The sequence below is a fragment of the Strix aluco genome, chromosome 12 (genome assembly GCF_031877795.1).
Source record: "Strix aluco isolate bStrAlu1 chromosome 12, bStrAlu1.hap1, whole genome shotgun sequence".
NCBI lineage: Eukaryota > Metazoa > Chordata > Aves > Strigiformes > Strigidae > Strix > Strix aluco.
In genome coordinates this window covers 4,238,194-4,265,838 of record NC_133942.1, presented here as the reverse complement: position 1 = coordinate 4,265,838, position 27,645 = coordinate 4,238,194, and the positions used below count along the sequence as shown (strand labels likewise).

Here is a 27,645-nt window from a genome sequence, read left to right as displayed (position 1 = left end):
TAAGGGCTGAACTGTGTGGAGATGCTTACCTTTAAGAAGCCTTTGAAATGTCTTAAATGCGGTGCTAACATTTGAAGTCTGAAAAATGCAGCTTGCTGTCCAGGTGGTGGGGTGGAAAGTTGTTGAGCCTGTGCTGCAGTGCACCCTGGCTCCAGGGATCTCCTGGACAGACAGGAGGACATCATCCAGGAGAGCTGCCTGCTCTGACACTGGCATGGGAGTGTTTTACTAAGGACTTTCTTCTCATGATGCTGTTGAAATCAAACCTAACCGGCTCAGGAGGCGGGAGCTCAGTCTCTCCCAGACGCTTGGGCATGAGCCCAACAGAACACAGCTCCCTCTGCCAGGATGGTTGGCTTCCAGTGGCAACTCCAGGGATAAATCCAGGTTGGAAAGACTCGTGGTGGTTCTTGGGGCTTGGGAAAGTCTGCAGTGAAGCATTTGGGCTGGGTTGGGCTGTGTCAGGTTGCAAAGTGAAATTATTTAATATTTAGTAGACATTTACTTGTGAGTAACTTGAGGTAATGACTCTTTAGACTGAATTTCTGTAGGAAATTAATTCTTCCTGCCCCAGTATCCTGTTAGTTTTGCCTGCCATCAACAATTGATTGCTTTGTAACAAATTTCCAGGCTCTGAATTTGAAAACAACTATTCCAGAAATCCATTTAAATTCTGTTTTTTAAGTTGGTGGTTTTCCTTGATGACCTGTATCCATCTTTCAGCATGACTGGGAGTGTTAGAGGAAGCAGGGTTGTACTGTCTGTTTGCTTTGGATGGGAAAAGGTCTAATTAAAAAATGCTGGTTATCTAAGCGAATTCTACTCTGTGCCTCAGCAGTTATACCCATAACTGAATTGCAGGGAGCTTGTCTTTAATGTAGATTGGAGTCATCAGAGGGAAACATAGATCTCTTGAACTTGAATCTGATTGGGTTCAATTAAACAAAACAGTTTATTTCCTGAAAAATGTAGATGGCTAGGGAAAATGGTGCTGGATGCTGTGGAGTGAGCGCTTCCTGTCGCTGATAAATTTGTTCCCTATTTTCCTTATTTCTTTAGTGGTGGGTTTCATCCAAGGTGTTGGATCTGGGTGGGATTCAAGTTCTGCTGTCTGTTGATACTCTGTGTCCTTGCTCCCCAGAAGATGAAGCTTGGTGGGAATTAATCTTGAAGATGGTGTTAAAACCTAGCAAGATCCTGGTCCCCAAAGGGAAGGTAGTAGGAGACTGGGCTAGAGCACAGCACTTCTGCATTTTCATAAATGCAGAAATGTTACATATTCATATGGGCAAGTTATGGTTGCTGTGGGAACTGAGTTGTCTGAGCAGTGTGCCTTTATCCTCTCCTCCCTACAGCTGCATTATAAATGTTTTTAGGGCCTGTCCAAAACAAGCAATCTGAAAACTATACTGGAAGAATTAATGGAGTAAAATACTCTGCTGAAGATGCAGCGTGATGCTTTTGGAGGAATATTTGATGCTGTTACAGGTGCTTGATAGTAATGTGACTGAATTGGCACTACAGCTTGTACTAGTACTACTAGGGGAGTAGAAAAAAAAAGCTGTGGTGGATGCTATCCTGGTGAAGTGCTGTGGAGGAGGCTGCAGCTGGGAAGGGGGAAGGTGGCATGTTGCCAGCAGGTACGGTTTTAGCTGCTCTCATCCCGGCTGCAGTGCTTCAGCCCCCTTGCTGTGATCTGGGAATGTTGGTGCTCCCCAAATTGCCGTGGGGTGAAGGTGAGGGACCCACCTCTGGTGGCAGCAGTGGCCTGTGTCTCATGTAGGGTACCCAACTGCCACCAGCCCTTGCCAGGGCTTGGCTAGGTCACGGGCAACTGAGTGGTATGGGATGTGGCCGTGGATGTGGAAAAGGAGGCCAGGAACGCTGTCAGGCTGTCTGGGATGGCCAGGGCTGCACGTGAGGGATAACGTGACAGGCTGGAGTCACTGCAGCACCCCGCTGAAGAGCCGGGAGTGGTGTGTGCGAGGTGTACATCTGATGGCACAGTGGGAGGGTGTGGGGGCAGGGGGAGGAGGAGACAGCTGCTGCTGCTTGGTAGCTGGCTTATAAATGCCCTCTGACTCAGATTTTGGGTAACACAGCTGAGCATCTTGTGGTTTCATCAGCCCCCAGATCCCTGCATTAAACTGGAATTCTCAGACTATGAACCTGCTGCGTTTCCTTAGGCTGTTGGCACAGGCTTAAACCGAGGCAAGAATCTGGTGTCTCCAGTACCGTAGGCTTGTGAACACCCCGCAGGGGAGGGGAGGGCTGGGAAAGAGGGGGGACAACCAGGCGAGTGGAAGGTAAACAGGCCATGAAAAATTCCTGATGTGAAATGGGTCCTGCGCTCTGGCTGGTCCTCCTCTTCCTGTACCAGCATGATGTGCCCGCTCGGGCTGGACCCAGGATAATGGGCTTCTCTCTGGGTAGCGGTGGGGTTGAAGGTTATCCTTGTTACTCAGTGGTAAACAATGCAGAGTCAGTGAGGCACAGTGGCCAAGTTGAACCAAATAGATTATGCTAGCAGAATTGCGAAGCTTTGCATTGGGCTCTGAATTGGAGCCAGCAGCTGGAGTCTGTCCAGGACTAAAGTGTTTTTGGGTTTTGTGGGTGGAGGGAGGCGGGGACAGGAGAGCTGGGTAGCACTAAAACTAACTGTCTGCTCTGTCGCTGCTGCTGCTATCATCGTTGCTGGGGGGATTGCTGCCTCGAGCCTGTCGTCTGCCGTGCCGTATTGTGGAGCCCTGCTTTTGTGCTGCCTGTCTCCCTTGATTTACTGGAGCTGCACCTCTCTTCCTGCCTGCTGTCTTGTCTTTTGGGGGAATCTTATCCTTTCTTCTTACCTTTATTTTGTAAGAGCTGATGCAGTTCTCTTGCATGGCTGAGTGACGTCACAGTCAGCACAGTAAGCATCAGCAGCCTGGTCACATGCTGACCCAGTCAGTAATGCAGACGGGATAGGAAGGTGGAGGGGCTGAGGGGGGTGGGGGGCTGGTTTCTGGACATATGGTAGCCCTCCCTTTTGGGGTGCAACTGCTAGTTGCAGAAGCCGTGGCTTCAGAGCAGCACGAGACCTCGCTCGGGGTTTAACGCTTTGGAAAACTCCTTCTTTAAAAAGAAAAAAGCAGCCCTGAACTCTCAAGCTTCTGTTTGTTCTCAATCTGAGCAGACTTCCAGGACTCTGAAGAAGCGGTGGCAAGCAGGATGCTTTTCCCCACGTCCACACAAGAGTCTTCCCGTGGCCTCCCAGACACCAACGATCTGTGCCTTGGCCTGCAGTCCCTCAACCTGACAGGGTGGGACAGACCCTGGAGCACCCAGGACTCTGATGCTGCAGCACAAACCAGCACACAGTCCGGTGAGTCTGCTGACACATGCAGCAACAGTTGTTGGATTCCTTTTATTTTTGGCTGTTTTCAAGCTAATGCGGAGCGATTTGCTTGTGTAACGGGGTGCTGGCAGTTACTGATGGGGGCTTCTTGACCTGTAATGCTTGTGTAATATGGCAGTTGAGTTGGGGAGGCTGTGGCTGGCTGTGCCACAGCCCCCTCTGCTCTGCTGTCAGTTCACTGCAGACAAGAAGTGCCCAGACTTTGTTTTGCTCGGTGCTGTACCGCTGGTGGAGGAACAACCTCCCTGAGAGAGTAGAAATCGTCTCCCTGTGTTTGGAGGGAGTGGGTGGGGGGTGTGGTGTCAGGAGGCTGAACATGCTGGGTGGGAGTGAGGCTGAACTTCGTTCCAGCAGCCTGAGAAAATCCCTGGTGGCAGGTAGCTCTGCAGGCTGGGGGGTGTATGCTGGCAGAGGGACCCCCCTGCCCAACTGCAAAAGTCCAGGCAGCACCACTTGCTCCTGTGCTACGGCTGCGCTGCCTGCTGAACTCTGCCTGTGGGGTGTGGTAGGCGCAGCCGGCACCTGACTAACAACTTCAGCCGGCAGCTCGCAGGCTGGGTGGAAGACTTGGAGGGATCCTTCTCCACTCCCACGTTCAACTAGAAATAGCGGTCTGTGCCTAGCAGTGGGCTGGAGGAGATGCAGCGGAATGGCTTCTTGCTTTAACTCTTTTGGTCCAGCGCAAACCTACGTGATTAGCAGGGTGTGGGCTTGCAGCCACGCACTGCTGGCTGGTTTGCCCTTCCCCCTCAATCATCTCCAGTCTGGTTTTGCAGCTGGGATCAGAAGGGGAGGCTTTGGGGTGCTGGGTGCTTCCCCTGGAGTGATGCAGGGTTCAGTTAACTCTTCCAGAGGCACCAGCCTTCTCTGTAAAATCGCAGGAGGAGAAAGGGGTGCTGCGTGCACAAACTTAACGCATCTTCTCAGCCTGGTGATGGAGCAGGGGGATAAAACAGAGGGAAGAGTTTGTTTCCCAGCCTTTGAGGGCTGTAAAAATCAGCTTCACAAATGGTGGTGTGTTCGTTCAAGTATCAGTCCATGGAAAGATCTAGTGCTTTGGCAGAGTTTGTACAAGTTCAGCCTGGTTGCTACAGAAACTCATCCCTTTATAGCAGCACGCTGCTGCTTTGTTAAAAGGGTAGTGCATCTCTGCGCAGACTTGGGTGACACAGGAGGCCCCAGGCGTAAAGTTGGTGCTGACAGGAATGTAGATAGTTTCTGGGGTGGCCTGGGCAGTGTGATTTGCCCACGTAGATGGTTGGAGGTGCAAGGGGGTGCTGTCAACCACATCTCACGTCCAGGGGATGCTACCCTTGGGATAGGAAGAGCAGGGACACAGCCCTGAATGTTGTTGCATGGGTTGTAAAACCAATTAAAAAAAAATCACTTGTGGGGTAGTGGAGTTTGAAATGACAGCTTCATCAGCACGGCTCACTCTAGTTTCTGCATCTAATTTCTGCAAGACTTGGTGTGCAAGCTTGCATGTGGGCCCCAGCACAGGCACTTAGGGTCTGCTTGCAGTCAGGCTGCGGTAGCTTTATTAAGCCTTGCTCTGCTCAGCACATGGTCCTATGGGCTTCCCCTGATAAACCAGGGAATACCACATACTCAGTATCTGTCCTCCTTTTGTTGCCAGCTGAAACCTTGAAGGAGGAGGGAGAAATGAAAGTAACTTGTGTGCAGTGGGTGGGACAGGTGCCTGAGAGCTGTGCGCTGAGCCCCTTATGGCTGTTAGCAGACTACAGGGCACTGAACCTGTGTTGTAGGATTTTTACTGTAAAGAGTACGTTTTAAAGCGGGCAACATCCATGCCGAATGGTGCTGCTGCTGTTAACCACAACACCCAGGGCTCGGTGCACAATGGCGCTGCAGAACAAGGGCTGTCGCACGCTGAGGCGGCTGCTCGGTGCGGATGTCCCACCTGATCCACTGTAGCTGTCTCCAGTGCTCTCTTGGCCAGCTTCCTGCCAGGCTGTCTTGGCAGAGGCGGGGACGTCTGCAGCGCCCAGGCAGGCAGGGAGCAACGCTCGAACAAGCCTGTGCCAGGCTTTGCACCTTGCAGGTTGGGTGGTGGGGCCAAGTGGACCATGGTGGTGGGAGGGGTTTGCTGTCAAGGGTGGAGGGGCCTTTGGTTTCAAGAGGGAGGTTCATCTGGAGATGATTTGAAGGTGCTCTGGTGACCTCCCTGCTCGCAGAGGGTGTATCTGGTGTCAGGGGCCCCCACTGACTGCAGTGCATTGTGCTGGAGCTCCTGCCTGCCGCAGAGGCCTGGGAAGAGTGCTAGAAAGGGTCTAACCCTGGGCACTACCCTGGGCTCAGATGATCTGCACCCAGTGGGTGTTTGTGACAACTTGTGGTAACAGTTGCTGGAAGATGGCACCCAATGATGTCTGCAGAGGCCTGTTTCCTCACTCCTGGTATTCCCTTAAGTACACAAAGGGAGGATGGCTGGGATGTAAAACCAGCCCAAATGCAGCTGTGCTGCTTCCACAGAGGAGCTTCTGGCCTCCAGAGGCCTTGCAGAGGGTCTAGTGCTGTATGATGGGGGAGTGTCATGGTCCTGAGACCACTTTCTCCTTCTCAGTCCCACCCTTCCTTCCCAGGTGTGTGGCAGCTGGGCCAGGAGAGCTCCTTGGTCTTGCTGTTACTCTCCTGCTCCAAGAGCTGTGGGGATGGTGTATGCTGGCTGGAGAAGTGAAAGGCTGGTATCTCTACACAGCTCTTGTATTGCTTCAGCCTGTCCATGCCTCCCATGTCTGCAGAGCCTTATCTTTTCTTCCTTCATAAGGGCCCTGAAGTGGCAGTGTGGAGCTTCTTGGGAGGGCAGATCTTGTACTTCAGGAATGTCTTTTGAAAGGCTGTGAAACACTCCTCTCTGGGTGGCAGAAGAGTCTTGCCATGTCTGAAAGCTGTACAGATCTGAGGAGCTGGCAGATGCCAGTGCTTCCAGGTGGCCTAGCTGTGCTGTGATGGAAAGATGGAGGACGTGGAGAGGGTGCTGCTGTGTCCAGATGTTCCCAGTGGCCAGTGCTGAGGCCTGGAAGGCTGCAGCTGGCCTAGCCCCACGGACTGGGGTCTCCATCAGGGTGTCCTGAGAGCAGGTGAGGCTGCATCAGTGCTGGACTATCTCTAGGGGCTGAGGGATGGTGCTGCCAAGCAGAGCTGTTGTGCTGCTGGCGCCCAAGCGTTTGGAAGGTTCCAGCAGTGACTCAGCTGCACAGACCCACGGGGAGGTGGCTGGAAGGGTGGAAATGCAAAAAAACCTAACAATCAAGCTAAAAATATTGCTGATGTGGTCCCCTGCAGTGCCTGTGCTTGAGTACTGATAAGCTGGGACCTCAGCTCCTGCCTGCGTAGAACCTGCCAGTGTGGAGCTTTCTCAGCCTGGGAAGGACCTTTGGCTGCAAACCCTCCTGGTGTCACCTTGTGCTCCCGGGGCGGTGTCACAGCGCAGTGTGGTGCAGTGGGATCAGGTGCCTGCTGCCAGCTGGGGCCGTGCCGGAGGAGGCCACAGAGCAGCGAGGCTGGTTTGTACACTCCGATCCTGCCTATGTCCCTCTTCCCGAAGGGCTGCTGAACCCCTTGCACCCAGACAAGGCTATCTGTAACAAGTTCTCCTTCTGGGTCCAGTGCCCTAAGGCACTGTGGATGTGTGCTTAGCCCTTGAGAGTGTGCCAGATGCGCTGCCAGTCCCTGAGGCTGGTGTCTGGAGAGAGCCTTTCCGGGAGGCAGCAGCTGCTTGCAGGCTCGAGCTGCCTGCATTTATTGGCTGTAGGATTGAACTGCTGTCTCATAGCAGGAAAGGCATCTCAAAGCCACTGCTGCCACTAGATCTGTCAGGCTGGAAATACTTCAGCAAGTCCCAGAAACCTGCTCTGTGGCCCGGGGAGGGGCTTTTGCAGGAAACTGGCCTTGAACACTTCCAGTCCTGCCATCCCTAGCTGTATTTCTTGAGGTAGCATTTCCCCTTCTTTAAAGTAACCTCATACTAGGCGGATGCTTGCATTAAGACCTTAGAGTTCATCGCTCTACAGAGGCAAGGAGGGGTTAAGAGATAGTGAGATGGGACTGCCCTTGATGGTATCCTTTACCTTCACTGCTGTATTCCTCAAGGAGCACAAGCAAATGGGGTCTTGATCCAATTTTTGCCTGGAGAACGGGTGACAGCAGTACACAAGCAGATCTGTGTGCAGATTTTGGGTCTCCCTGGCTGGTTTTTAGCCTGTGTGCCAACTGCTTGGTCTGGCTGGTCTGTCCTGCCCTACATTGGGAGGCTGTCCCTATGTGGGACACCAGACTTGCCCACTGGGAAATCATCCTAAAACCAGTCTGTTAACACTAAGTTTGCAATGCTGACCTGCAAGGGTGTTTTCAAAAGCATCAGCTCTCCTTCCAGAGAGGATGTTGGACTCTCTAGGTGAGCCCAGCCTGAGCAGGTGAGCTCTTTCTGTATCTGCCTTGCTGTATCTGCCTCTTCTTGTTGTGTGATCCCAAAGCTGCTGGTGCAGCAACAGATTTGAGCTTTTCCTTGGATCTGTCTGCTCTTGAGACTGCAGCTCCAGCCTCATCCATGCCCTCTCTGGGGTGGTTGCTGCTGTCTTATTCTCTAGCCTGCAAAGTTACGGCTGCAGTTGCTCTGGTGCTGGAGAAATGGCCTGTGGTAGGGAAGTGCTGCTGAATCTTTCCAGTTCTCCTGCTTCCCAGAGCACAGCAACTTCTTTCTGCAATAATCTTGAACATGTTGGTTATCTGTAGTTGCTTAAAATCTGCTAGGCTAGAACTGCAGGCAGTCTGTGTGTTGCCTGGCAGATAGCTGAGGCCTCTGAGTACAAATCACTCTGAAGTCTTCAAGGTAAAACCTCGTCTCTGAAGGATTAAAGAAAAGACCTGTCGCACAGAAGGAAACATGGCTGTTGTCATGGACTCCTAGCCTTTCTTCTCGATAACAGCAGGAGGGACTCGTAAGCTGCTCCCCCAGGACTGACTGTTTTCAGGCTGTCCCCAGAAATGCTGTGTATGTGGTGGCAGGCACCTGAGAAATCCCTGCAAGTGGTAGAGTTGCTAATCATTCTGGGGGTGGTTGTTGCTAATAAGTACAACACAGCAATCACTGGCCTTCTTTGAGCTGTTGGTTTGAGTCTTCAGGTGCAGAGCTTGAAGAAGACCCTAGATGGGCAGAGGATTTGGGTGAGGGAAGTCCCCCAGATCTCTGGCTGTTTAATTTGCTGCTAGGCTAACCTTTGCTGCAGCATGGTGCGCAGTGCCTCCTCCATAGTGCTCTCCCTTGTGGCCCTCTACATGTACGGGTCTCCTCCTGCTCTTTTACCTGCTGTCTCTTGGAGAAGTGACTTCAGAAGGCAGTCGCTGCCTAGGTGTGCCCTCAACTCCTGTATGTTCCTGCTTGACTGCGTGAAAACCATTTTCCTCATGCTAGAGGAAGGTTTCAGAGGCTCATTCTGATAGAGGAGAGCTTGGTATCTGGTTAACTATAGGTGTCACCAGGGTATCCAAGAAGGATTTTATTCTGCTCTCTAGTGAAATGGGAGCTTCAGTTCTAGGGAGTGAGCACTTTACCCTGAGACTGGCTCAGATTTAATCCCAAGTCTGCCTAGAAAACTCAATAAAAGGTTCCTTCATACTTCTGATGGTATGGCTGCATATGCTGGAGCAAGGAGGCAAGACCACCTCTTGCTGGCCTCAGACCTGTACCTGAGACTCTGGCAGGCAGCTGACCAAAGACTTGCTGGTGGTGGGGATCCTGAATCCCCATGTTCTCGGTGTCCTTCATTGTCTTGAGAGGAAGACAGGCTTTCCTAGCAGCTGTGCGTTAAGCCCCGGTCCTTCTGGAGCAGCCTGCCTGCTGTTCAGGGCTTAGTAGTGGAAGCACAAATATGGTGGTGGTGCCTTCTGTGTGGAGGTTAATTATAATAATGCTCTAAGGAAACAAAGCTGGGAGCTGGCTTGACTTGCATGGTCTGCTGCTTGGCGGTTGTGCTTCAGGAGTACCTGAGATGGCCTTACTAAAAGCTTTCCCCATGCTGTCTTAGCTCATGTAGGGCTTTTCTGAGGATGCACTTGGTGTGGATGCTTAATGGACACTTGTTTCTTGCACATGTTTCTGTAAGGGCTGCTCACGCTCTGTGGGCTGATTTCTCAACTGCTGGCTGGAGCCAGCCATGCTGTGGAGTAGAAAGTAGGGAGTGTTTAATAGCTGCAGACTGCTCACGTGGCAGCAGTATTTAATCCTTTACAGAATAAAACATGTATCAAATAAGTAAAACAACTATCAAAACTGAGTTTGTAATTAGTTTATAATGAAGTTGCTCTTAATCCACCTCTTAAAGCTTCCATTTGAGCAGCTTCTCCTAAACAGATTTATTTTTATTTGTGCTGATGCTGTGAAATAGAAGGTGCAAATAGATGAGTAACTGGAACAGGAACCTAACCAGCATCTCTGCTTGTGTCCAGCTAGAATGGAAGTGGGTCAGGGCAGCCTCCAGTCTTGTGCTGGGAATGGCTTGCAGGAGTGGGCATGTACCACCCAAAACCCTCCCCTTGACTTCTGTCAGGGACGGATGCTTTATTGCAGCCTCTGGAGCAACCCTGAGGGGCTGTTGCTGCTGCCTGTGTGCTCTCTGGAGGTAATGGCAGACAAGTGTGGGTGCAAGGAAGGCACAGGCTTCTCAAGCATCTGATCCTGCTCAAAGGTGTTAGAGATGCAGTGAAGAAGATGCTCTGGCACTGGCAGATCTCTACCCTTCAGAGACATAATGAGTGGTGCTCCACTGCCTGGTGATGTTGGTGTGTACAAATACTTTGGTCTCATGGAGCTTGCCTATAAGCTTTTTGACTCAAGTTGTAGCCTGAAGTACGTTCTCTTGGCTAGCTCCTGAAGTGAGTCTTGACAAGCATGTTCTCTTGGAGTTGATCGTCGGAGCTGCTGTTGGGTGGCTCTCAGCTGCCCCAGGTGGTTAGTAGCTTAGGCTTTTTTCCCCATTGTGATGAATACTGGAGATAGCGGCAGGGTGTTTTAAGTTTGTGCAAGCTCTGGCCTGGGGTAAAGTTCATCCCCAGAATTGTGTCAGCCAAATGAGAGATGGGGTGGGTAGGTTTTCCTCCAGCCCTTGCGCTGCTTGTTGTCTAAGCAGTGGATGGGGTGCTTGCTGGGCGGAGCAGACATGGAAGGCTTTGTCTGTGGCAGCTTGATCAGTGGTAATATGGTAGCTCTCTAGAAGAGGCCCTGAATGTGTCTTTGGCTCAGTGCCTTCATTACAAACCCTACAGCATGTGCAGGTCTGAGTGCTTCCACCTGAAGCTGGGTAGGGGAACTGCCTGGACTTCTGCATGGCTTTGGGAGCTGCTCTCCCAGTGTGCTGGGGCTGCCTGTAGCAAAAGGTAGGAGTGATGCCTGCTCTTCCCCAGCTCTGGTGGGACAGGCTCTGAGTTCAGCATCTGCTCCTGCCTTAGACTTGAGTTTGTCCCTGGTGCTGTGTTGTGCCTGAGCAGAGTGTGCTGCCCTGGTAACCAGGCTGTGTAGTGTGGTGTTGTGGGATGACCTGCCATTGTGGTGACTCTAGGGGTAAGGCCAGCAAGCCAGCAAAAAGTCTTTGGTCTGTCTGTACAGCTGAAATCCTTCTAGCTGACTTCTCGTGTGGTGACTGCATGTGGGACTGCTGTAAGAGGACCTCTTAAGCCCTCTGCAGTGCTCTTGACAGGTTGTCTTTTTAGGGTGGTAGGGTAATTCAGGTTGGAAGGGACCTCTTGAGGTCATCTAGTCCAACCTCCTCCTCAGAGCAGGATAGGAAAGCAGCTGGAGGGTGGCAAAAGTAGCATAGCCCAAGGGGGCTGTAGAAACTAATTCATGGGCTGCCTCAGTGTTCCCAGATCAAGGCCTGTTTAAATGGGCACCTCCACTGAGCTGGCTCTGAAATGATCTGCTTCCAAAAGGTGCTGTGGTCCTCTAGCTGTCACTGCACAGATGCTGTGTGCCACCGCTGTGGGGTTGAATTAACATCCAGAGGCTGGGGCTGAGGGCAGGGGCCCTGGGCAGGGTGTCTCCAGCCTGTGCTGCATCGTTCATCTCGGCACCTTGTATCCCATGTCTCCTGGCTCACTCGCCTTGTGCGTGGTCCCTTAGGCACTGACAAAACAGCTGAATCACAGGTGATGTCTGTGCTACTGCCAGCTCACAGGCCACTCAGACACAGCAGCAGCCCCCATCAGTTTGAGATGGCACAGATAAATGCCTGGCTTCCCTCCTTGCCCCTCTGGCTTGTTTTCTCTCCAAGAGTGCAGAGGGAAGGTAAAGCAAACCCCTGAAGCTCTGATTCTGTACCTGAGGCGTGCAGGCCTCTGGAAGGTAACAGGGAACCTGCAAGCATCACTGGTGGTGCTGGTTGTGCCAACCTAGTGATGAAGTAAGAGGCTTTATGCCAGCTGAATGCCTTAGTGAGGCTTGTGTGCCATTTTGCAAATAAGATTGCATTTGGGACTAAAGCCTGTCCCATACCTTCCCCTAAAGGTGGTATCCTGATAGACTTGACACCCCACAAACTGTGATGCAGCTGAGCAGTGAAAATGAGTCACTCATCCTTGTTAGCATGTAAAGTAACACATGCTGCAGAGTTTGCACCCTGGATGTTGCAGCAGATAATTGAGAGGAGTTTGGTACTTAAATATAGAAGTGTTTGTTCTTGAGGCTTGCAAAGCTAAAGCTTGTTGTGCGGAATTTGACCTGGATATGTTGGCTTTTAAATCTCTCTGGGACTGATACATGTTAAAACCTGCTGTATTTCAATGTTCTGATCTTTTTTTAAAGACAAACACAGTTGTGGCAGTCTGTTTAGTGAATGCAATTATCTGTGCACTTCTAATCCTGAATTGTGTTTTAGCTGTCTTTACTGATTTGAAATTTACCTTGGGCATCTTTTCCCTTCCTAGAAATGCAGCAGTAAATTCCCTGCCTCAAGAAACAGTGAGGCTTGTTGTCAGCCAGGTCCCACTCTCAGCACAGGAGGAGGACCTGTGCTCTCAAATGTTAATTGCAATAAGCTTCTCCGTGTTCCTAGTTCTACTGCTGCTTCCATTTTTCAGGGCATGCTGGGGAAGTGACTTACCATGTTAGTGCCAGAACCAAGAATAGACCTCAGGTGTCCTGACTCTAATTCTGTGGTTCAGCTGTGGGATCATGCTGCCTTTTTTATTTCCCTGCCCCCTTCTTAGCAAACCAGAAATAGCTGCCCGAATATCCTCAGTTCTTCTTCGCCCCAAATGGAGAATCTGTCAGGGCAGAGGTTCCTCTTTTGTAGTTCAGAAACAAAAAGGGCTGTGCCATAGTTCCTATTTAGATTATGGTTACTGCTGGTTTGATCACATCTGCAGTTCTGGGAGCTGCTTTTCTTGACAGTTGGCAGTTGGCTCAAGATGATCGAGACTTCTGTTGTGATGTACAGCTCTGGAGAGGGTGCATGCATCTGACTTCAGGTGGCTTTTCTCATAACAGCAGTGACTTTTCTCCATTGGAGTAATGGGAATCTTAATCAAATCGGCAAGACTTCAGCTGGGCAGGACCTCTGGAGGTATCCAACCTGCTTCTCAGATGAGCTCTGAGTGCCTTCCACCTCTCTGGGCCCTGTCCCATGGCTGCTCTACTTAAGAGAAATTATTTGTGCCACTTCTCTTGCTGCAGCTTTTCCCTGTTTGTTTAGGCACCTATAAGAGCCTGCCTGTTCCCTGTAGCTCCCTGTTAAGGAGTGAATAGAAGGGGGAATCCAATGTCTGCTTTCCCTGTGCCATGCGAAGCCTGTTCCTGTACCATGTGCTGCAGCCTTACGTCTGTCATCGCAGCTTCTGCTGGGCTTGGTTCAGTTGGTGTCCCCTGCCCTCCCCGTGCTGCGGCTGCAGGCGTGCTGGCTCCTCATCGGCAGTGTGAGGTCCCCTGGCTGCAGGCGTGAAGTACTAAAACTTCACTTAAGATTAGTCTGGAGTATTGATCACCCCTTCCCCTGCGGTGAGCGGGTCATGCTTTAAACAGCTCGGTGCTCGTGTGTGATGGAGGGGGAAAACTCACTCTGGCAGCTTGTCTGACTGTGTCACTGCTGTAACTACAGAGATGTTAACTGTAGCTGTAGGAGGTGGTTAAGGTGCCCATTTGCCTTTCAGACATGCAAATGTTTCTCTTGCCATGAAGTTGCTTAGTGTCTGTAGGAGGTGCTGCTTTTTGGCTGACTAAAACATTCAGCCTGCTCCCACCCCACCAGGGTAGAGTCTGGCTGGGCGGTAAAAACTGCAGACGAGCTGTTTTTCTGGAACTGCAGCAGGCTATTGTTTAGGACATCAGCCTTTTTTTCTTTACAAGCTCATTTGATGAATGACAAAAGAAACTGCACTGTGTTCAGTCTCCAGGGCCTCGGTCACGCTGCTTCCCTCCTCCGCCACCCTGCCCCAAATGTTCATATAGCTCTGCGGCCTCTCGGCACGGCAGGTGTCTCCAAGTGGAAGCAGAAGCACCGTGGCACTGAAACCCATCTCTTCTGTCCTGCTTCTCTTGGTAAGGGCAAGGAGATCAGGGCAGAAGGGTGGACTTCCAGTGTAAGTAGTAGTTGGTGGATGAAAGGGAGGTCTTCACAGTCTGCTATCCCTCCTGTGCTGAGTAATCTCTCAGCAGACAAACTTCTGTTATCTCCTCTCTGGAGTTTGAAATGTCCCTCTGTCTAAACTTGCTGGTGGTGCTAGCCAGCAAACATGACCCTCAGAAGGCCTCAGCACTGTAGACCTGCTCAGACAAGTCCTGGTCCCTTCTAAATAGGCTTTTTTTAAAGGCTGGAACATGACTTCAAAAAGTGCATGCATGTGCTCATCTAGCACTGAGTGCCACTGCCAAATGTGGTGTCGAACTGTCTGCATGTTAAGCATGCAGGTGTCAGACATCGCCAGTAATGTCAGAGTCTGGGGCCTGGTGTGCTGGTTCTGCTCAACGCGAGTTTATTGTGTCCACGCAGACAGTTACCTGTGCTGTCAGGCTTGTGAAGAGCCAGTGGTGCCTGTCACCCTATGGCAAATGCTGTTTTCCTCTATGGGGAAGCTTCCACTGATGTTCTTAGTGTGGGGAAAGATCTTGAGCAGAAGGACCTGGACAGCTGTAAGGTGAGAGGTTTGCACTGGGTGAGACTTGGTTTCCAGGTGACTTGACTAAAACTGACACACCAAGGAGTGAAGAGCACAAGCACTGGTCTGCTGATGTGCTCTTGGCCTGTTCTGCTGGGTGGTCTCCCACAGACCCAAGTTAAAGCAGAAGTACTTGTTCAGAGCAGAGCTGCATGGTGGCAGAGCTTTTTGTTGACTCTGGCTGTCAGGAATAAATTCAGTGGATGTTCTGTGTAGCACTTTTCTTATCTTAAGGTCTTACTCAAGGCATTAAAGTGTCATTTGTTAACAGCATAGTGGTGAGGTGGTTTATTTACCCAGAGCCCTTCCCTGAGCGGCCAGCATTGGTAAGCCTGGCTCCTTAGGGCTCATCTTTACATCCATCTCTTACAAAATGGGCTTGGTCAAAGCTACCAGGAAGGTCTAATTCTTAAATGGCTGGAAATTATAGTATGCAGGGAAGAAAGCTGCATGCTTCAAGGTCCTGGGCAGGTGCTGAAAATCCTAAATTGCAAGCCTAACCAGCACACAGAAGAGTAAAAACTATTCTGAGGCCGGTTGGGTTGGGTGTTGGGCATCTTGTTGGGGTGCCTTTCCCAAGGCGTGTGCTGTGAATCGCAGCTTGTGCTGATAGAGTGATCTGCTTGAGATTAGGTAAGTTCATGTTAAATGTGGTAGCTCAGTGGTTGGTAACCAGATTTAAAAGATAATTTGTGGTCTGCAGGATGGACTTGGCCTGAAGAGTTGAAACTAGCCACCCTGTGAAACCACCACAGTGGGCTCAGCATAGCTCTGCATACTTCTGTTGTGAAGTGTCTGGCTTGGGTGTGATAGGTCCAAGATGCTTGCGTGTGCTCCCCACGGTATCTTTAGGGGCCCCAGGATGATGCAGGAATTAAGAGGATGTATTACAACACAGTTGTCCTGATAGCATTTACTAGGGGAAGCTCAACTAAGGAGGAGTGGTTCGTAAAATGCTCATTCTCTAGAGTGACCTGAGTGCCCGTGATCTGGAAGAGTGCCACGCTGGTATCGAGACTGCTCCACAGAGCTCTTAAATCTGTCAGCGTTTGGCTGACGTGCTTAGGGATGGAGCACACTGGCTCTGAATCCAGTCATTAAAGCTGCAGCAGTGAGTCAAAAGTCAGAGCTGAGTTTCTATTAAAAGCTACCTTTTTTGCTGTCCCCTGCAAAGGAGTGTTGGCATGTGCCTCTCTTGCAGCTCCAAGCGGAGGCATGAAAAGTTCCAGAAGCTCTCTGCAAACTGCTGTGCTCTGGACAGCAGAGCTGCTGTGTATGAGCAGATGAATGGGAAACGCGTTGACCCTTCAGTTAAAATTTCCCCCATAGATGTAGACAATACTTAGTCGTTTGCACTTAGGGTTTTTTCTTAGTCTGAGTAGTTACCTGGTGTTTGCCGCTTCACTTCAGCCTCTTCAGGGATGCTCTTGACACCAGAAATTGCTGATGCATCTTGCATGTGCGCTGGAAATGTTTTTTTTCTCTTCTGCAAGCTGTCTGCTTGGGAGGGGAGACAAGGTTAACTTCCCTGGAAGACTGTCGTTTTACTGAGTGGCCCCAATGACTTGAGGGCTTTTTAAGGTGGGCAACCTGTGTCAGGCTTTTGTGCCCCATCCCCCAGGAGGGGGTTCGATGGGTAACCCTGCAGGCAGGGAGTTGGAGCAGGATGGCTTCAGGTTGGGGGGGTGAGAAGTAAGATGTGGTCTCTTATGCTGATGTTTCCTAGGCGACCTGCAGAGGCTGGCTTTGGGGGACACAACCTGATCGCTAAGCATAAAGGAGGAAACGCTGAGCGTGGCTCATGGCTCTTCCTCCCAGTGTCCCTGTGAGTGGCTGTAGGTACCAAGTGAAGCTGAATCAGACCCACTGGGGTGATGTGGGGTCTCCCACAAGCTCAGTGTAGCCTGCAGAGCGTGTAACAGTGCTGCCTGTGCAGACCTGTCAAAGCTTCTGGAGTGGATGAAATCCGTCTGCGTTAACAGCAGGATGTCAGCGCTTCCAGGACGTGAGGTTAGGAGTGGGTCAGTTGTAGCCAGCAGGATTTTTCTTGGTGGTAGGTGCTGAAACTTGGATGCCCAGACAGTAGGTCCCTTTAGAGGCCAGTAATCCTACTACTTGAATGCACTCATACTGGCCTTACTGGTTTTCTAGCTGTGGGGAGAGCTAAGCAATCTTGGGAGCAAATGTGTAAGCAGTAGCAAGCCAGAGTGGTGGTAGAGATGAGGATAAAATACATGGGGCAGAGCAGTTGGACCCTGTAATGCCTTTGGGAACTCCTGATGAGCCCCTGAACCCTTGCTGATGCATCCCAAACGGAGTTCTGGTCCAGTATTTCCAATAACCAGGAGATGGGATGCAGGACAGCATTGCCTGGCAGGAATCTGTGGCATTTGCTGCTCCAGGTCTCTAAACACTGTGCACATGGGGTCAGCACAGGGCTGCTCGCTGCCCGGCGTTACAAACCCACCGTGCTCGATGGCAGAGGAGGGCGTCAGCGCTGGAGCGTTTGTCGGCAGCGAGGCTTGGGCCATGGGATCAGCTGCTTTGCTTTGACTCTTGTACTGTTTAGTGACTAATCAGATTTTTGAGCCTGTTTAACAAATTCAGCTGTCTCCCTTGAACAATACACTGGCTGTATTTTTAAACACATCACGTGGCTTCAGAGAAGTCGGCAAACCAGCGTAGTGCAGCTTGCCTGGGCTGGGAGATGCTCTGCCCTGCTCTGTGCTGTGACTAGGAGGGAGCAGTCTCCTCCCCGGCTCGAGCCGTCTGCGGCAGCTTTCCCTCGGCTACCCACTGCCGCTAGCGGGGCTGGTGCCGCTCGAGCTCTGCCCAGGGTAAGTACTGCCGGGCCAGGGAGGTTTTTCTGTGGCTGCGGGGTTGGGTGTAAGCCCAGGTGCTGCTGTCGGAGAGCCAAGCAGATATTCAAAGGGCAGGAGGTCCCTTTCCAAGTGTGGTCAGAGGTGAGTTTGTAGTCCATGTTGCAGTCAAAATGGGTCTGCACCTCTGCTGGGGAAACTCCCAGGGATGAAGCTCTACATATGTGGGAAGGTGCTGTGACTGTCGCTGAGGGCTCCTGCAGACCAGCTCTGCCTCGGGTTGAGGAAGATGCTTCAAGTAAAGGACACAACTGTACCTGACTGGGGTTCCTGTTGGTGGTGTGAGGCTAGAGATGCCAGCTCCCTGCAGGTGTGCCACTAGATAACGCTGCTTGGGACAGGTATATCCCAGCATCTTGCTTCAGGCATGCTCAGCAGCTTTCTCTGACACTTACACAGAGTTGGTACCGGTGTCTGACTATAGTGTGCTTGAGCTTGATGGCATTTTTTTACTCACCTAGTTTGGACAGTGTTTTGGATTATTAATCCTCTTCTGCACAAGAGCTACTGAAAATCTGGGTTAAAAACCTTGTGGTCCTAGCTGGTTGTGATCAGGTAGGGCTGGAGGATATCAAGTGGACCCCAGACTTGCTTTGCTAAAAACTGAAAGCTTCAGGGCAAGCTGCCTTGTTTTGCAGCCTCTGAATAATTAAAACCATTTCTGAATGCTTTGCTCTTTTCATTTGGTTTGGGGACACATTCAGCTTGCTGAGACTTGCTCCTTTTGAATAGAACTGGTTGGTGTTGTGCCCCCGTGGGATCCTGTGTGGCCAAGCCTGCCCTGTGTTTCCTCTCATTCTGGGTGGCAGCTGGCCCCACACCACTGACCCACGGTGCAGGATGGGACTTATGACCCCTCAGCCTGGTGTTCTGCTGGGGGTGGGGTGAGGGGGCTGGCTCTGTTTTTAGGGAGGAATTTGCTTGCCTTGATTCTCCTCAGTGGGAGGAAAACCTGCTGCTGTGCGAGGGAAGCAGTCTGGCGCGTACTTGTCTGTCGGCTCTCGGGCAAAGGCCTGACCAGACAGGCTTGTTGTGAACGTGTACTGGGGACAGTGCTCGCTGCTGCCTGTGAAGCACCTCCTTTGTCAGCAGGCCAGACTGGCACGTTGCTGGCTGCCTGTAGCCAGCTCCTGTTGGGGCTGACGTGTGTGGTGTCCCACCTCTGAGCCTGCAATTGCCTGCTAATGGGTCAGGCCTTGCTCCTCTCAGCCTGGCCATTGGTGTGTGCAGCAAACACTGGCTGTGGGCCCAGTCTGTACCCACTGTCGCTAAAACCGCGTGGGTAGCTGACCCCTGGGTCCCAGCTTGCTCCAGCACAAGTAGCAAGAAATGCCAGTGTAACAGCATGAGCTGGGTGGGGGGCCTGTCTGTAACCAGCATGTGGGGTCTCCAGTTCTGCTCCCAGGTGAAGTGGGTTCTCCTGGCTGATCTCAGCCTCGGGAGAGGAACCCACCCTGGTGTTTGTTGGCAACATGAGGCTGGCGCCGTTGGTTCCAGCTGCGTGGCACTGCGCTGCAACTGATGGCAAAGAGTGTGCAGCCTTTCTGGAGCTGTGCAGAGGGTTGGTACCTGCCAGATGTGCCACCTCCTGGACAAGCTGTTTGTGGGCTGACAGGAGCCCAGTACCTTCCTGGGTCTCTGCCATGAGAGCTGGGAGGGAAGGAGGTGTGTCATGCTGCAGTACTGACAGGCTCTTTCTCTATTGCAGTTCTCAGCATGCTGAGTAACCCTCTTGGGAATGTCCTGGGGAAGCCCCCGCTGGGTTTCCTACCTCTAGACCCCATTGGTTCAGACCTGTCAGAAAAGTTTTCCACACCAACCCTGAGGAACTCCCGCCTGGACTCCCGCTCCCTCCTGGACTCCCGCTCCAGCAGCCCCTCGGACTCGGACACCAGTGGGTTCAGCTCTGGCTCTGACCACCTCTCAGACTTGATTGTAAGTTTGGGTCTTGCACCCACTCTGTGGTTCCTGGTGTCTTGCTGTGTTTCTGGGGAGCATGGGAGAGCTGGGGGGATGCTGCAAGGCACAGCCCCTGCCTCTCAGGAAGGGGAGTGGTGGAGAGAGCTGTCATGCCCATACTGACAGAGGTTCTCCTGCAGCCCAAGGTTTGGAAGAAGGGCTGCTCATGCAGTTGTCCTTCAGCACAAACTAGCAGTATCCTTATATGTTTGTTCTTCTAAATAATGTTTTGGCCTCTTGGCTTTATCCTTGCAGCCTTAATGGGTTAGAGTAACTCCCAGAGGGATCTGAGTGCTCGAGCTGGTGTGTGGCAGGAGCGTGTCTGTGCCCTGATCCCAGCAGGGACATGGTTGATCAGCACAGTTGCCTCCAGGCCTCAGCCTGGGTTTCTTTGGAGCTCCTCTCCCTGCCTTTCGTTGCCCTCCCTGTTTGCTGACTGCACTTCCCCATCTCAGGGCCGTTTCTTCTAGAGCAAACTGGGTCTAGCCTGCTCCCGTTCCCTAAAGCATAGCTAAATTTGGAAGCCAGTGAGCGAGGCGAGTGTCTGTCTTGCTGACCCAGTCTGTGCTACTGGGTCTGCGTTGCAGTGTGAGCAGCAGCTCTGGGTGCCAGCAGGGCAGCCTGGCTCCAGCCAGCTCTGTGGGTGCTGCTGCATGGCTCAACCTTGGGACCAGAGCCTAAAGCCAGGGCTGGCCTGCTCCTGGCTCTGCTGTGGTGTGGCTGTGGCCTTGACCCCCACGTTGGGGTGGGCGTGAAGGACACAGCTGGCTTGCTAGAGTTGATTCTCCTATGATCCACCCTGGAGAATCGGGAGCTCGAGCAGGGGTGCCGTAAGCAGCTGCAGCACCCTGGGCTCTGATGGCAGGCGGTGCGGGGTGGCAGAGCTTTGTGCTGGCCTTGTTTGTGAAGGTCAGGCCTTCCCCAGCATGGCCTCGGCGTGGGCGGCAGTGCCGCAGCAGCGCACAGCTAGATCTGCAGAGCGGCTGGCACTGAGCTGCACAGTGTCTCACATCCCTGCTGTTTTATTAATCCGTGCTTTTACTCCTTCCACCCTGGGAGAGGCATGTTAAACCTGTGAGCGGTTGGGTCTGCAGCCAGCTGAGTCCCCACCCTGGTCAGGCAGGCCTGGGAGCTGGTCTGCAGAGGGCGAGAGCCAGCTGGCTGCCTGCAGAGCTCATGGGTGCTGCCTGGAGCAAAACATGAGGCTCCTCCTGGGGTGGTTGGTGCTCCCTGGGGGTGGTGGCTGTCCTTGAGGCTGTGCAGGCCAGGGGAGCTGTCGGCTTTGTGGTCTGCAAGGTACCTCCTGCTTAGCAATCCCTGCTGCTGATAATTTGGCATGGGTTCAGTGGAAAATGGCTGCAGGGGCAGGCCTTTCCCAGGGAAACTGTGATCCCATTAGGCTGCTGGGACAGGTGAGGTGGCTGCTTTCCTGCCTCTGCCAGACCTCAGAGGGTCTCAAGAGAACAGGAGATCACAGAGCTGCTTCTGCAGCAATGAGGTACGTGACCTCCAGTATTATGTGCTCTTACTCAGAAGCTGGATTTTAATGTGGATTTTCTCTTGCAGTCAAGCCTTCGCATCTCCCCCCCTCTGCCCTTCCTGCCCCTTAGCGGGGTGTCAAGAGACCCCCTAAAGATGGGAGTGGGGTCCCGACTGGATCAAGATCAAGCTGCCCTGGCTGCAGTAACTTCCTCCCCAGCTAGTGCATCAAAAAGATGGCCTGGAGCATCCGCGTGGCCTTCCTGGGATCTTCTGGACTCTCCAGAAGACCCTTTCAGTATTGAAAGAGAAGCCAGGCTTCACAGGCAAGCAGCAGGTAAGCTGGATGGTGGGTCTCGGCAGGCTTCAGTGTGTGGTGATGGTCCTGTGCTTCTTGGGGGGTACATAGGTAATGCAGGTAATGTGTCTGGACACGAGTTTGCAGCACATCAGACCTTTCTCCATGGGCAAGCCAGACTCTGGGTCTACCTGCTGACAAAAACAGGCAGACTGTCTGGGCAGCTGCCTGTTGCTGCTGCAGCTCTGGTGAACCTACGGTTGTGGAATATGGGGATTTGCTTGGAGACCTGTGGGAGTGGGAAGTAAACGGTCCTGTACTGAGCATTGCTTGTTCTTGTCTAAGCTGTGAATGAAGCAACCTGTACCTGGAGCGGGCAGCTGCCTCCCCGAAACTACAAGAACCCCGTCTACTCCTGCAAAGTGTTCCTGGGAGGAGTCCCATGGGACATTACGGAAGGTGAGCAGTCCCTGGCCCCGCACTGAGGCCTTGGGTTTTGACATCACGGGGGCGTAGGATGGAGCTTTTTTGGGAGATGCTGACTTCTCTCCTTCTGTCTGTAGCTGGACTGATCAACACCTTCCGTGTTTTTGGCTCACTGAGTGTGGAGTGGCCTGGTAAGGATGGCAAACACCCACGCTGCCCTCCCAAAGGTAATATGCCTAAAGGTAATAGCGACACGGTAGGGTTACGTTTTTTCCCATGCTATGTTACAGCACGGATGCTGGGATGGTACGGCTGCATGCTGGTGACTGGATGGTACAGAGCACCCTAGGGTAAATGTCCCGCTCTCACTTGGGTCAGCACCAGGGTTGCAGAGCACTGTCACCTTGAACCTGGCATCCCTACCCATCCCTAGCAGGGCTGGGCAGAGGCGTGGGATGGGGGGGAAACGCTCTCTGGTGCTTCTGGAGCCCCCCGTGGGGCTGTCTCGCTCTGGGCAATAGCCACCAGTCCCCGCTGCCAGCGCGAGCACCCGAAGTACATGCACCCTTGGCATAAAGTGCATGCGGTGAATCCAAATGTGGGTCTGCGGCAGGCTGACAGGCTGCGGGGACTGGTGAGCTGAGCAGTGCCTGGGGCATAATCCTGTCTGAAGTAGCTGGGCTGATGTGTTGTGTAAGCAGTAACGAGCTACGGGGTAAGGAGTGGCTAGTTTGTAGGCTCAGTGGTGCCCAATGGCCTCGTTCCGTCACCACAGCAATGCAAGATGCAGGCTGCTGGCACTGATGGAAGTGATTTTATAAGCCCTGAACTTGTATTTCTGGGCCAAGACATCTTAAATGTGAAGCAGAGTCTGTTTCCCTGCAGACCAAGCTGGTGGTGCCCACTTGTCACATCTAGGTGTGCACGGGGGACAGTGTGGACACGGGCAACCTGCCCCCTCGTGCTGTGCTGAGTTTGGGCTCTTTCCCAGCTTGGCCAGGCTCTGTGTGTCATGGGCAGATCCTGTGTATAGAGTCTGCTGGGGCAGGTGCTGCAAATCACTGCCCTCCCCTACAAGGGGTTGGGGTCAGCAAGGGAGATGCAGAGCAGATACTTTGGGTGGCATCTGAGAATGATTTTGAGGGTGGCTGCAAATTAGGATGATCTGTTTCTCCTCCACTACAGTTCTAACAACTGCTTCTTTCCCTTCACCTCTAAAGGATATGTCTACCTGGTGTTTGAGTCAGAGAAATCTGTGCGTGCTCTGCTCCAGGCATGCTCCCAGGACCTGCTGAGCCCTGATGGGCTTAGTGAGTACTACTTCAAGATGTCCAGCCGCAGGATGCGCTGCAAAGAGGTGAGGAGACCCATGAGAGTAGCCCTGCAGATGACAGCAGGGGCTGCTGATGAGATCCTTGGAGACAAGGGGGTGCACACCGTTACTGTGCTCCAGGAAAGCAGGGCTAAAACAGCAGCAGAAGGCAGACTGGCTCGTGGCCATCTTTGATTGATGTGTTCCTGCAGTAGGGCTGGATGCAGGCAAGTAGGGGGAAGTGTCACACCAGTGTTTGTGTCCTTCACAACAGCTTGTGTCAAACTGACCTGGAGCTCCTGAATCTGTTCCTGACCCTGGTGTCATGAAGCTGAGCAGCTTTAGTTAGCTGGAGAGGAGCACAGGAACAGGGATTTTCCCGCTTCATACTTCTTCCAGCACACCTTTGCTTGCAGAGACAGACTTTGATCCCTCTGGTGCTTTATTAGACCTCATCTGCTTGCAGAATGAATGGCTTTCATGCTCACTGCAGGCAGATGTTTTGGTAACTGCAGCTGCTCCCCAACAACAGCCTTGGCTGGCTGACCTGTGCTCTGGAGGTGGAGGTTCTGCAGCTGCCAGAGGTTCAGGTTGGCCTTCCCATAAAGGGGAACTTAGCTATAGATGAGGTACAACTGTGAGTCTGTGGAGTTAAAAAATTGAGATTCAGCTCTTATCTAGACGGGCACAAACTAATTGCGCTCCAGACAGTGCTCCTGGTGTCTGGCTGTTGGCAGCACTTTCATGCGTGGTGATTTAGCTGTGGCAGAAGTTTCTCCTCTTCAGAGCCCTATATCAGCTGTCTAGCAGATGGAAGCTCCTGTCGAAATTGGCAGTGGGTGGGTTGTTTCGTTGATCTCCTCCGATAACAGCCCTCTGTGCAGGGAGGCATCTGATGGGGCTGTAAACACAGGTGCAGGCAGTAGGTGAAATCCACTCGTGCATGGATTGTTTCCTGGCTGCCAGTTCCAAGGGACCAGTGTTCTGGATTCCAGTTTGGCTGGAAGCAGAGTGGCGTGGCAGTTGTCTCTGTTCCCCTGAACGCGCCTCGGGGGGTGTCTGGAGCAAGGCTGCAGCTCCAGGGCTGTAGTGCCCTGGATGTGGACCCTTGAGCAGCAATAACAAAGCAACATTTTCAGGTTGTGGGTAAAGTCTGAGGGTCTGGAATGGCTTCTGCTGTGAGCCGAGAGTACTTTGGAGCAGCACGGCCTGTGGCTTTGCAGGCCCTTGGCTGACCCAACCCGCTTGTGTGTGGTTTCAGGTGCAGGTGATCCCATGGGTGCTGGCAGACAGCAACTTTGTGCGCAGTCCCTCGCAGCGGCTTGATCCCAGCAAGACAGTGTTTGTGGGGGCTTTGCATGGGATGCTGAACGCAGAGGCCCTGGCAGCTGTCATGTGTGACCTGTTTGGAGGGGTGATCTATGCTGGCATCGACACGGACAAGCACAAGTATCCCATCGGTAAGTGATGATCCTGTCAGGATCAGTAGTCACTCATAGCATGCTCTGAGGAGGCTGCAGCACTGCTCTTTGCTTGGTCCCTCAGTGGGGAATACTGCCCAAAGTGCCAGGCTCTGCCTCTGCCTGCTCTGGGAGCAGATGTCCCCCCAGCCTCTCCCACGGGTGATGCTCCTCACCTCCTGGCCGTGGGGAGGCAAGACAGGCCTTGGAGAGGGCTGGCAGAGCCAATGTGCCTGGGAACTGGGAGGTCCTAGATCATTCCAGTGCAGCTCAAGGTCTTTAATGTCTCCTTAGGCATTGCTAAAGTTGTTAATGGTTGTTAGATGCTGTTTTAGCTGCTCTTCCATCCCTAGAGCAGAGACGGTTGTGGGTCTTACCCTGACTTCTGCTGCCTGCCAGGGCAAATTCAGCCCCACTGACTGTTGGCCGTTCCTGGTGGGCAGCAGGAACAGGACAGGGCCGTGGGCAGCTCAGCTGACCAGCACTTGTGGGCAGCATCCTGACCCCACTGTGCTGTTCGGCTCCCCTTCAGGGCACTGTCACTTTGGGCTTCCAAGGTGGCTGGTAGCACAAGTGGAGAGGCTTCCCCTCATCTGAGTGGGTCTGTGGGGGACGCCATGGCCGCAGCTCAGGGCATCAGCTTTCCTAGGGTCAGAGAGGTGCTGGAGATGTGTAACCAAGGAACAAGCGCCAGGACAAGAGGGAATGGCCTCAGGCTGCACCAGGGCAGGGTCAGACTGGCTCTTAGGAAGGATTTCTTTGCAGAAGGGGCTGTTGGGCGTTGGAATGGGCTGCCCAGGGCAGGGGGGGAGTCCCCATCCCTGGAGGGGTTGAAGAGTCAGGTTGACCCAGCGCTGAGGGATCTGGTGGAGTTGGGAACGGTCAGGGTGAGGTTTGTGGTTGGACTGGAGGAGCTTCAGGGTCTTCTCCAACTGAGATGATTCTGTGACTCCTGAACAGCACTCCCCTCCTGGGGCCAAGACCACAACCTGCAAGCCAGCTGCCCACAGTTGAAGCTGCTGCCCTGAACCATGACCTCTGCTCAGGCAGTGCTCTTGCAGATGGAAAGGATGGAGCCTCTGAGGTCCCACCTCCCAGACAGGGCTGTGTGTGTGTGAGCGCAGCCCCTGCAGTAACACAGAGCAGCCCTGTGCCCTGCTGAGACGGCCTCCCCAAGGGGAATGGGGTGCTGAGACATCACATGTCATGACACGTGTCCCCTGTATCTCCCTGGTGGTGTCATGGGCTGGGGAACAGCACTGAGGTTATTGGTCTGTGTGGGAAAACCCTACAGCTTGAGCAGGAGCACCAGCATTCCAGACTCAGGCTGTAGCAAATCATGTACTTCAGAAGGGACAGGGAATCTCCTGTGTGTTGCCAGGAAGGAACAATGTCAGAGTTTGGTAGTGCAGAGCTGTTGTCTGCTCGTCGCTGTCTTGGACAGCTTTTAGGCTTTTCTAGTCCAGGCTTGGGACATGCCTGTGGTGCTACAGTGCTTTACCACTGAAATGGCCTTGGGGGAACAGTCCCAAGGAGTTGGAGTGGAAGTATGAGGCTCCAAGCAAATCCTTAGTGTGACCACGGATGAAGCCTTGTATGGGGCAGTTTGGTGTGCTGGTACCGTGAGGTCCTAGAGCATGACCTTAACACCTCCTGGGGCTTCATGCAGAGCCCGGGTTGCTCCCTCAAGTGGGTGAGATCTCTGGCTCCCAAGAGCACTGATGCTTCCACCCTTGAAGTTGTCTTAAAGTTGCAGCAATATAAACTCAATTTCAGTAACTAAACTGTACCCTAATTTTGTTTGTGTTGACTGAAGCATCTCCTGTGCTGAGATGCTGCCTCAGGCTTGCTTGGCAGAAGGCTCCTCAAGGGAAGACCATTGTGTGTAACCTGCCTTGTGCTGAATCATCTCGGGTCGAGGATGATCCTGCTCATGGACTGAGGAATCAGTGTCTGACTAGTTGTGAGCAGCTGCCTTTGAGACCAGCTGATAGGGGTCAACTGCCCAGATGGCTTTCAGGGGCTCCCACTAGGAGATGGAACTGACCCTCTTAGAAGGAGGAGGATCCCCTGAGTGCAGCTGCAATCCCTGTACGCAGCGTAACCCCAAACGAGATCCAGGCCCTCCAGCCCGTGTCCCGTGTGATGCCACGGGAGATGAGCGGGTGGGTTCTGGGTAGCGCTTTGCACGGCGACTGCCAGTGGTGAGCTGAGCTTTAGCGATCTGCCAGAGTGCTGGACAGTCTTGTAACAGCCAAAGCTCCTCTTACACCGAGAAAAGAAACTCGTAGGTAAGCACAGATGTTTTTCTGGAGCTTAACAAAACTTGGCTGGAAACGAGTGGTGCAGGAATGCTGCTGACTGGCAATGAAGCTGCAAAATGCAAGGCTCCGGGATGAGTGGGAGGCTTAAAATAAAAGCTGCTGAGCTGTCTCAGCACTGGCTTATTTCAGGTGCAGGCGTGGAGCCCACTGCTGCGCTGCCCTCAGCAGTGCCCTGGCAGCCTCCCTCTGTCTGCCCGGCTGCTGCCGGTCCTCCTGGGAGCGCTGCTGCCCTCAAGCTCCGTCTTAACCCGCCTGGAGGTGTCCATGGAAGAGCCTTTCTGCTCTCAGCTGCCTGCTGTGCTTTTGTTACTGCCTGGGGAAGGAGGCAGGCAGAGCTGTCAGGCCTTGGATACGGTCTCCCTGCAAAACTGCTTCCCTGCCAGTGACTGAACGGCACCGGGGGGAAGGGGAGGTGCTGGCAGCAGCTCCCTCGGCCTCCATCGGTTCCTACTGCAGGTGCTGGGTCAGTCTAACACTCATGGTCTGGCTCGTTCCAGGGTCTGGCCGTGTCACCTTTAACAACCAGCGCAGCTATCTGAAGGCGGTGACCGCTGCGTTTGTGGAAATCAAAACTACCAAGTTTACTAAAAAGGTGAGTGGAGCTGAATCTGTGCCTGTTGGGTGGTATTGCTGGGAGCACCGTGACCTGCACGGCCCGCCCCGTATCCCCGCAGAGGCAGAGGGAGGTGGTGAAGTGCTGCTCCGCCGGCTGTGAGGGGTGCTGGTGGGGGATTTGGGGTACCCAGGGCAGTGGATCGGTGCTGCTGGGGCCACCCAGGGAGTGGGCAGTCACCCCTAGCACCACTCTGTGCCCACTGCCTGGCTCTGCTGCAGGTTCAGATTGACCCGTACCTGGAGGACTCCATGTGCCAAGTCTGCAGCGCCCAGCCTGGCCCTTTCTTCTGCAGAGACCAGGTAAGGCTTGCTCCTGCCCGCCGTGCTCGGGGG

The 27,645-nt window shown here is 53.0% G+C and overlaps 1 protein-coding gene across 3 annotated transcripts in view; it reads left to right on the top strand.

The window, feature by feature from the left end:
* CPEB1 (cytoplasmic polyadenylation element binding protein 1) overlaps positions 1-27,645 on the top strand; it is a 42,630-nt gene that overhangs the window by 12,755 nt on the left and 2,230 nt on the right. For 2 of the 3 annotated variants that reach the window (XM_074837018.1, XM_074837020.1), the window contains exons 3-11: positions 3,173-3,361; positions 19,148-19,374; positions 20,965-21,214; positions 21,521-21,634; positions 21,739-21,843; positions 22,822-22,958; positions 24,175-24,373; positions 27,195-27,289; positions 27,532-27,612. In XM_074837018.1, coding sequence (XP_074693119.1) covers positions 3,173-3,361; positions 19,148-19,374; positions 20,965-21,214; positions 21,521-21,634; positions 21,739-21,843; positions 22,822-22,958; positions 24,175-24,373; positions 27,195-27,289; positions 27,532-27,612 — 1,397 coding nt within the window. The remainder of the gene's footprint in view (positions 1-3,172; positions 3,362-19,147; positions 19,375-20,964; positions 21,215-21,520; positions 21,635-21,738; positions 21,844-22,821; positions 22,959-24,174; positions 24,374-27,194; positions 27,290-27,531; positions 27,613-27,645) is intronic. The other variant, XM_074837019.1, reaches the window with a different exon arrangement.